The following is a 10,171-nucleotide window of genomic DNA, read 5'->3' on the forward strand; positions in this document are numbered from 1 at the left end:
TAGAGTAGAAACAAGACCCTTGATCAATCTTATCATCTAGGTTTCCAGACTTCCATCCACTTACCCACTTGATCATAGAGGGTTGAGCTGTGGATTATATCATGAAGGGGGTCTTCAGAAGAGTACGGCGTAGATATGGGTTCATGATCACTGTGGGCATTCTCAATGTAGACTGGTAGTCAGTGAGTAGACCCCCCGGTTCTTCTGGTTGTTTACATGTTGAGGTTGAGGACTAAACGCGTGGTAGGTCTTTAATTCCCTAAAACCCCTTTGTATGTTAATATGAATTATAGGACAAAACTCATACAGTTCACTTAGTAGCAAATTTGGATTTTCCAATCTTAGTAATCATCCTCCAAGAAAACAACATTTTTCACAGAAAAGAGGGGAAATAAATAAAATCAAGTTACAGGTTTGAACATTTCCAAATGTGATTATAATTTATGATGTTGAAGGTAAGAAATGTTATTCTGTCCTGTAAAAGTTGTTCACAAAGTCTAGATAATAAATGGTCTCACTACCTTTCATTGCATCCAGTGGAGTCTTGTAGCCGGGACCACATGCTCCGCACTTGGCTTCTATGGAAAGAATGAGAGCAAACAAGACCAATATTTAACTTCAGCAACACATTTCAGTCCTCTGAAATAAACCTACATCACCTTAAGAGCCTGAACTAAGAGTCTACCCTGGATGGTGGGCTTTTTACAAATGCCGTCCCTCACTAAGAATTAAAAGAGGTCATCATGGAGAGTCCCTGATAACATCACAAGGAGATGTTGTCTAGTGGCTAAAGTGTTAACCACTTTGGTACTAATCCTGGTTTTTGCATCAGACCACATTAAGGGCAAGTTATTTCACATCCTTACGACCCGCTTCCTATCACTGCATGCATTTGGAAGCCTGACGTAGTTTACTACTGTTTTGTAAATTATCACTTTCGGCTTCCATGATTCTAAACAAATCAGTAGTCAGGCTCACATTAGACGCAATTACTTGACCGTGGAAGACAGACATTTCGCAAATATGTTTAATATTCATAGATGAAATTTGCCATGTGTCGCGAACTCATCCAGTTTTCTATGTTTATTGTTTAGTTTTGATTGGTGCTCACCTTGCTTGGTTGGTGGAAGAGGTATGTTCTCAGTCTTTTCTGGAGTTTATGGAATTCTGCTTCAAGGTAAAGGAACAGTAGGAGTGAATTCCTCTAGTGCTGTAGTTGGTAAATGTTTATCCTCAATGAGGTTAATGGAGAGTCAGGTAATGGCAGACAACTTCAGGTGTTGGGTTAGCAATTCCTTGAAGTCGCCCTCTGGTGAACACACATTGTGGGCATTCCATACAAGACACTAGGGCCACATTTACTAACACTTTGTGCTGGCGCAAGGCAAATAAAAAGTGATTAATTTGTGCTGGCGTTTGCCTGTGCTGGCACCTTTCATATTTTGTAACACCGGCTCATAGTTACGATAGTGCCCCACATTGTAGCGCTGTCAGACTACTTTTAATAAAGCATATGAGCAAAGTGTGTAAAAAAAAGCAATATAGAAGTATACAAATAATACTAGGGTGCTCAGGCCATTCTTACAATTTTGGGTCACCTAGTATAGTCCATATTCTCACATTTAGAGGACTGTAACAGTAAGTAGATGTCGTTGGTACTAGCGTTTCACAGCTCTGGAAGGGACCATAGGGGATGCAAGCTGTAGTGGCCTCCAAATAAATAGCTTGTGCCCAGTCACTTAGTATTTTACAAAATAATCACTGACATTGACTCAAAGTCTTCCAAGAGTATTTACTATTGCATCAAGGGGCGTTACAGGGGCATTGTAGGGGCGGATCAGTGCAAATGCCCTTGGATTTTGATGCAAAACACAATCTACTAAGATAGATAGACTGGGCTTTTTGGCAAAAACTAACACTGCCTTGGCGCAGGTACCTAAAAAACACAACACATTGCATGTTTGTTGCATCCTGTGTATGAGTTCCTTGTGTTGTGAGTTTGTCTAGGCTCATGAAGTTGTACGAGAATGTATGAATTCAAGTACAAGTCCTTTGCTTGAAAGTGTACACTGACCTCTGCACCATGGTACAAGGCTGTGCATTGCACAAGACATCCTGTTTGAGCGCCAGCAGAAGGCATGACAGGAGCAGCAAGGCAATCTTAGAAGGATTGCTCTGCACTGTAATAGCAAAGAACCAACAACGGACTCCAGTAGCCGCACCTCTTAGCTGTGTTCCCTTGTTAGTTTATAACAGTATAATAAGAGTTGGTGTGCAGAATCAGCTCCTGCACCTGCCGTTGAGAGATGCAAACTGCTGGGCAGATGTACAAGACAACGTTTACCCCGAAACTTTTATAATGCAGGGAATCACAACGCGGTCGTTACAACGACAGTGTTGTGAGTCCGCATACCATTACTCCGCAAGTCGGAACAATGACTTGCGCACTGGGGGGAGGGGGTGTTGGAGGTGATTTAAAATCCAACACCTTCCCTAGTGTCTGCACAGACTGGAGTTGGAATAGTAAATTATACTATTCCAACATCCAGCGGCTCCCTTCGGCAAGTCGTTGTTCGGACTTGCGGAGTAATCGTATGCGGAATCACAACGCGGTCGTTGTAACGACCGCGTTGTGATTCCCTGCGGGGGAAAGGGCTGCAGAATACCGTCACAGATTCGTACAAGACTTCGAAAAAAGTGGAGCGGTGCACTCACAGATTTTTCAGTTTCAATGATAACGAATGATCAGTTTCTCATTCCAGGTGGGTTAGTGCACCAACCCCGTGCTTTTATCTAAAACTTTCTAGACGGCCATCAAATTACGCTCCGTTTTTTTACTGTCATTGCTTAACCCATTGTGTGTATTCACCCATCATGACCTGAGCCAGTAAGATATTTATACATACCGACAAGTCTACGCTCTTGTCTGTTTTTGTGTGCGTTAATAAAGCAACTGTAGACTCAAGGTTGGCTCATTTTACTCCTTGCAGATTATTTATCGGGCCCTTATCAAGGAGGCTCACGCTGTACATGATTTCACCATCGCTAACACTGATCTTGGGCCTTACTTGGCTACTTGGTCTATCCCGCGACCATAATTCGCCCATCTTCCGCTATGGTCTGTATGGACTCCCACACTGTTGCACTTTCATGTTGGGAATGTTTTTATGATAGTGTCTGCCTAACCCACAACATATTTTGGTCCTTTATAATCGATTAGGCCTGCAACCCTTTCTCCGCACAGCTCTTAAGCCATAGGCCATTTCACCAACCATGCTGCTATTCCTGCTTGTTATGACGCTTAGCCCTCAATTATGATAAACTATGAGATTGATGAACACCACTTAGTATCCCTGCTGTTTTATTTGTTTCCCCCTTTCCTCTATGCCTTACACTTGCATGTTTAAATTAGGGCACCTCTATACAATGAATGCATACACATTTGGAAGGAGCCGATCACACTTATCTTAAATTTGACATCACGGCATATACAGAGCTAATCGAAATAAGGTGCCAGAGATCCTCTTACTCATAAGGTTGTTTTGTCCATTGTGGAATGTTGATATTTTTTATTGATTGTACGTCATGTGGTATTAAACAAAATAATGTGTATCAGATGTATGGTTTTCACCATGCATTCAACACTGTTCTTGGTTTCATGTTCTGTGTTGTGTTCATAAATAGTATTTTTTAACATTGTGAATCTCCTGTGCTATTTGTATATGTGTGTATTCATGTTATTTATGTTATACCTCTTTCAGCCCTGACGAAGTTCAATCATTTGACCGAAACGCGTTGGCTGAGGCTTTTTGCACCATTTGTTGGATTATGAAATAAAGAATCAATTTTTCACAAAGGAACTGATCATTCGTTATCATTGAAACTGAAAAATCAGGGAGTGCACCGCTCCACATTTTTCGAGGTCTGGCTCCGCAATGTTTTCACCCTTACCCAAGACGGCAAATTTTGTTGCTGTGCGGAGTTGGAGAATTTTTAAAAAAATGTAGCCCTTGGTCTTCAACTAAACTGGAAGAGTCGGCAGTGCAGTCAACTTCACAGCAGCGGCCAGGCACAGGTAAACAAGATAGGGCAGGGCAGGGCAGAGCACGGCAGAGGGGGGAAGCCGACAGACGACGGAATAGGTGTCATTTATTTATTCAATTGTACCTATTCCGTTGTCTGTCAACTTCCTCCCCGCTCCCACCAAGCCCCATCGTTCCACCACGTTTACCTGTACTGGCCGCCGCTGCAACTTCAAGGGGGAGATGGGCTGCAGTAATTTCATCAAAAGATGAGCCATGATCTTGGTGCCCAACTTAACTTGTTTTTTAAATATATTTTTTTGTTACCATTTCATCAGAGTTGTCAAACATCCATTAATTTGTATCTGCTTCCTGGAGTGACATTTATTCTGAGATTGTGGTTCATAGACAGCTTTGTGTCCAGTTACTCTCAAGATGGTGGGCTGTTGTATCAAACGCAAGCCCAATGAAAGAATGTGAGATCCGGAATCAGCAGAATCCGAGCTGCCCCTTCATGTCACTCGTGCAGGTTCCTGCTTTCTCCCTTTGTCACTTTTTGTCAGTCTTTCTCTTCCACCTTAACTCCCTTGCTCTGGATTGAAATCTGATGGGGAAAAATAAGTGCCGGTCCCCAAAAATTAGTGCCGGTTATCTCAACCTACAACCACCGGCTCAAATTAAGCACCAGGAACAACAAAGTCCATGCGTGCATTGATCTCAGATATCTCAAAAAAGCATCTGGGCAGAACAGGCAGCACCTTCTGCCTAACATTTTAGAAGAGTTAGCCAAGTGTTGTGACGTCAAAGTGTCTAGCGTCATGGACCTCTTCTCAACTTACCACAATGTCAAGCTGCACTGGAGCTCACTGCTCCTGGATTCCTTCACTGCTCCTTCTGTAGGCTTTAGATTCAGTTTCATGCCATTTTGACTTCTTGGGCAAATGTATTATTCCAGAGGGTAACGAAGAACATATTATAAGGTATCCAAAGTATTATATTTCTTCAGGGTGACACACTGGTTTACAGTAAAGTGTTTGATGATTGTGATATTGCCTTGCATGTGATGTTATGCAGGTGTGAAACAAAGGGATGAACTCTGAAGAAAGAATAGTGGCCATTTAAAATGAATTCACTGAACTACTTATGCTAATTGTTGTCTGGCGAGTGAATTGTTCCCAAGTGGATGTAGTGAAAGCACTTGGAAAGACTCCTAAGCCTAAACACAAAGATGATGTCTGCTAGTTTTTGGCAGGATATTAAAGGTTCTTGAGGAATTTGGCAAGAACTGTTTACCATCTGTGGAAAATGACGAGGAAAGAGTTGAGTCGTTTGTAGAATGAACAGTCTAAGAATAAATGCGAAGTGATCAAAGCTGGAATCAGCAAAGGAGCTCTGCTGAGCCATTTCGATTTCACAAAGACATGGTTGACTACTGATCCTAGCCTTAGGAAATTAGAAGCAGAGTACAGATGGTAGCAAAATGGCCATAGCTTTTGCTGCAAAAGCTTTGCTGGTGAATGCTGCAGAACAAAAGGACTCTGTCATTGAGATAAAGGCGGTGGCGTGCTGTTGGGCAACGCAGCAGTTCTGGTTCTTTTTATAGGGCACCCAGTCTAAATTATGATCTGATTATAAAGTCCTAGTTCAAGTCTTTTCCTGCAAGGATCCTGAAAGAGCAACGCCAAGGATTGTGAAATGGTTAGCTGACATAAGAGATTGCAGTTCCCGGGTAAAATATTTGCAGTGCTGCAAACAAGATGACGAACTGGTTGTCACGCCTTACAGCCTGGAAAGTGTGTGACACTGCAGCCTGTTCAGAGACAGCAGTCATGTGATTTTGTGTAGAGGTCATAAATCAATCCAGAGTAGTTTCACGTTTCCAGATGAAGACCGGCAAAAAAATGTAATGATACATGGTAGGAGGGTGTGCAGACGGAGTATGACATTAAAACGCATGCTTTTACCACGCATGCCTTTACAACACAGTTTTTACAACGCATGCCTTTACAACGCATAGCGCTTAGGGGTGCTGGATAGTGAATAGTTTAATTTACTATTCCAACTCCAGTCCCCGTGGATAGTAGGGAAGGTGTTGGATAGTAAATCAAATCTATTCCCTATCCTAGAGCGCCCCCCAGCGCTATGCGTTGTAATGACATGCGTTGTAATAGTTGCGTCGTAAAGGCACTGCGTGGTAAAAGTTGCGTTGTAAAGGATGTTTCCTGTGCAGACAAATCCAAAGTTGGGAAGGTGGGGGGTGGGGGAGGGGAGCATAATTTTACTATTGTGGGCCGCAGAATTCAGAGATGGATGAAGGTGGTTCCAATTAAGCATGTTAGAGAGAACATTTGTGTCATGCTCCTGAGGGTGACATGGGCAGCAGGTTGTCAGACAGAGACATTTACTGGTATGCAACCATGGGGCGACTGGCAGAAGATTCTTGTTAACTGGTTCTGGTGGCTTAATGGACTAATGCGTCCACTGCAGGGGCCTGTGCTCGACCTTATGGTCACAGGTTCAAATCTCAGCTGGTCCACTCAACCTTTCATCCTTCTGTGGTCGATAAAAATGAGTACAATTGAGTTGGGTAACAATAGACATCTGTTATTCTGCGCCAAGATACCCTCAGGTGAACATGAGCTTTACAAATACGCGTTATATTAAATGTTGCAACAATGTGTAGCTAGTTATAAGTATGATATTGTCTAGAAGGCACCTATTTACATGTGTACTAAGCAACACCTAGATATTTTGAGACTAGTCGAGTTTTTGCTAGTGGGAGACATGTATGTGCATCCTTAATTCTTTAGACTACACATTTGATTGGGTACCCTTCCTAAGTGTGCATGTTTTGAATACTAGAATGGTGAATGACTTCCTCGTGGATGAATTCTACTGAGATGGTGTACAAGAAACTAATCAACATAATGGTGCACAGTTTGAGGATATGTATGAATTTCTTAGGTGTAGGAACATAGTGCACCACACAACTATGTTATAATCACCCCAGGTAAATGGACTTGTAGAAAGAATGAACAGAATGTTAAAGAGTGATGTGCAGATGGCAGTCAGCGTGAGGGAGAATTTCAGCAAGATATTTCCGAAAACTATATGTGCTCATATGACACCTCCCAATTCGGTATGTGAGAGGGTACATTTTGAATGTCTGAGAGGAACGATGGATGCAACCAGGCTGTGACCAATCTATTGCATGAACGGGAAGAGGAACACAAACACCAGTGAGTGGTAGATTGCTAAATGAGTGTTCATATACCAGAGCATAGAACAATTATGGTTTGATAGAAGAATTGTGAGAACCAAACACTTGGAAGAAGGGTGACGGGTTGTGACAAGGAATCCTCAAATGAGCCTGATAGTGTGTGGCATATTATATTGCTGTCCCTGATCAAACACTCCAGTTATTACACCCAGTAATTACAAGGTGGGATCAACTTCACACCCTTTCTTAAAAGTTGTCAAGTCAAACCTGCTGGAATTTAACAGGGAGCAAAGGCCTGGATTTTATTGGGGCATGTGGATTTTGGTGCGGCAAGCGTCAAAATCACCACTATGGCCCATAAAAGTCAAACAAGCAATAATGATCAAACTCAATAAATTTCAAACACCTTAGTGTTGGATTTTATTTTGTGTGATAATTATTGCATCTGACATGGGCCGCTCGTAATCAGCCCCTAAGTGTGTACATAAGTTTGGAACCGGCCATGTACTTTTTTTGTGTTTCAAGGGTATGTCCAGACGTGGGTCCCATGCCCACTGTGCTACTGGAATCAAGCCACACCAGACTAAAGAGGCCCAATCAGGGCGAAACCAGTCTTGGGTTGCTTGTGTTCCGGTTCAGGGAGGACCTGACTAGGCAGTTCGAGGTGGACTGTTCCTATAGGTCAAGACTTATTTGCATATGGCTGGATCCAAATTGAGGTGGCATGGTGTGCAAAATAACAATGGGTTGGAATGCTACCCCGAGTATTTGACAATGTTTAGACTCACTGCAAGCATTTCTCCCTTCACCAGTGCTTAATTTGAGCCAGAAGTTTCCGGTGCTCTGAAACTGCACTTAATCAACACCAGCACTTGAGCACCAGTTAAGGACACATTAATTTCTCTTTAGGCACAGGGTGATTAAGTGATTCGCCCACAATCACAGGATGTTGAGCCAATGCCAAGGCTCACAACTGGTTCCCCAGCTCCGAGCTCGGCAGCTCTGGCCCTTGCGCCACAACCCCTTCCTACTTGTAGGGTTTGTTGGTTCTGTGTTAGGCTAGAGCTAACAGGAGAAATGGGCTGGTGGAAGCTAGTATCTGATGACCCAGATGCAAATGCTTCCACAGATCATAAAATGAGATTGGAGGAAAAACTATGCTATCAGCAATTCTATCTCATTACATAATTTATTGGCGTGGCTTTGCACGCCTAGTAGTTTGAAATTTTATAACCCAGCCGTAATTTATTCTTACTGCCAGGTTTCCAACATAGTTGCTTTCCACCAGAAGACTTTTTTGTCAGTTTAGGTAGCACCACCAAACTATTTCCAATGAAGATATTATGGCTGTAGATACCATTGCTCTTTCTTATGGCCATCCTTTTTCCTGGTCAGAAACATGCTTATCTGAGATATTGCATGGAGACTTTAAATACTGTTCCAGACGCAAGTTGCACAAGTGAGTAGTTAGGTTGTTTTTAGGCACAAAGGTTTTTGGACTCACACTCAAGATCTTACTATTTGCAGGAAAGTCTTCCTGGACACTAGGCCACTGGCTCACGTTTCCCAGTCTGGTCCACAGAAAAATGCCCACTTGTGTCTGGTTACTGGGCTTCCCTTGCACTAGCACCAGCCCCCCCAGGAGGGAGGATCTCTTTTCCACAGGGGGAAATTTGACATGGGATAGCCTAAGAAAATTGACTGGTTTCACTGTCTATTCATTCTTTTCAGGCCAAATTGACCCATCTACCATACCCACCTTCTTGCCCTATGCCCAGCCTATTCCACGTTTGCTCAATCCGGATTAACAGAATTACCGAAGTATTTCAAGAGAAGGTAGGCTTGAAGCTGATGGTGGGACAGAGCCAAGTAGACATTAGGGAAGCAAAACAGAGCCCCAAGCATCTCTCCTTGTCTATGAAACATAAACACTGCTGCACTCAGAAGGATGCAAATTCCTCTCTGGATACCCTTACCAGTGAAGGCTGCAACTCATTCATGCTGCACATTCTGGCAAAGGATTTAAGCCTACCTTATGATGGTCTTAGTTTTGTGATCACTGTGGGCTGCAAGGAACACCGCTTTCTGAGCAAATCCTATTAAGAACATTTTACACTGAAATATTTATTACTTGTCATGCTATGGAGGACCTTCATGTAGCTGATGCCCCTACTAACTCTGTGGCTGATTCCTGCGACAAGCCCTGGAAAGCAAACATTAGCACCACACTGCGCATTCTACAAAAATCCATATTTATAATGAAGTATAAAATCTGCCTGTTGGAATGCATTGTGTAGAATAGATTTTAAGAATATTAAATTGAGGTTCCCACACACCCCTAGAGAAGGAAGTTGGAGGCATGTCGTCCTCTTACCCATTTTGGTGCTGCGGGTGGATGCAGCTAGTCAGGACCAAGCTCTCTACAGTAGCTTCCTAGGAACAGGTTTCCCTTCTTTGGCGTGCCGTGCACTGAGGAACACCCAGTGATTCTGAATCTTCCTCCTGGAGGACAGAATACTTATCTCTCAAAAGAGGCGGGAAGTGGGTAGAGAAGGAGGGACACAGGTAAGAAGGCAGATCTGAGGGAGAGTGAAGGGTGAGGTTACTTGAAGGGTGGAGGACTACAGGAGAAATTACAATACTAGAGTCATCAGCAAACTCTAATGCTACACAATTCCTGAATCAAAAGTACCATAGCAGAAAAAAACGACTCTAGTGAAATACATCAAACATAGGCGATTGATGATTAAGTAAGTGTAGGTTCAGCAATCACAGACTGGAGATTCAAAGATTGGGTACAGTCAGGTTTAGAAAGCAGGGCAAGTGTGGGTATGTCGACATTGCAAAGGCAGCACGTTTGACAAAAGTGCACCGTACAACTACATGCGCTAACACAGTTTGTGCTAAAACACAGAAATTACAATCAGAA

The 10,171-nt window shown here is 42.9% G+C and overlaps 1 protein-coding gene across 1 annotated transcript in view; it reads right to left on the bottom strand.

Annotated features, from left to right (window-relative positions):
• The window catches only part of LOC144798371 (methanethiol oxidase-like), a 73,062-nt gene extending 63,259 nt beyond the window's left edge, over positions 1-9,803 (bottom strand). Inside the window, exons 1-2 of the mRNA XM_078669207.1 lie at positions 9,617-9,803; positions 522-578 (exon numbers count right to left, since the gene is read on the bottom strand). Coding sequence (XP_078525333.1) covers positions 522-578; positions 9,617-9,620 — 61 coding nt within the window. The 5' untranslated portion in view covers positions 9,621-9,803. The remainder of the gene's footprint in view (positions 1-521; positions 579-9,616) is intronic.
• Between the last annotated feature and the right edge of the window lie 368 nt (positions 9,804-10,171).

Source organism: Lissotriton helveticus, chromosome 12, assembly GCF_964261635.1.
Source record: "Lissotriton helveticus chromosome 12, aLisHel1.1, whole genome shotgun sequence".
Lineage (NCBI taxonomy): Eukaryota > Metazoa > Chordata > Amphibia > Caudata > Salamandridae > Lissotriton > Lissotriton helveticus.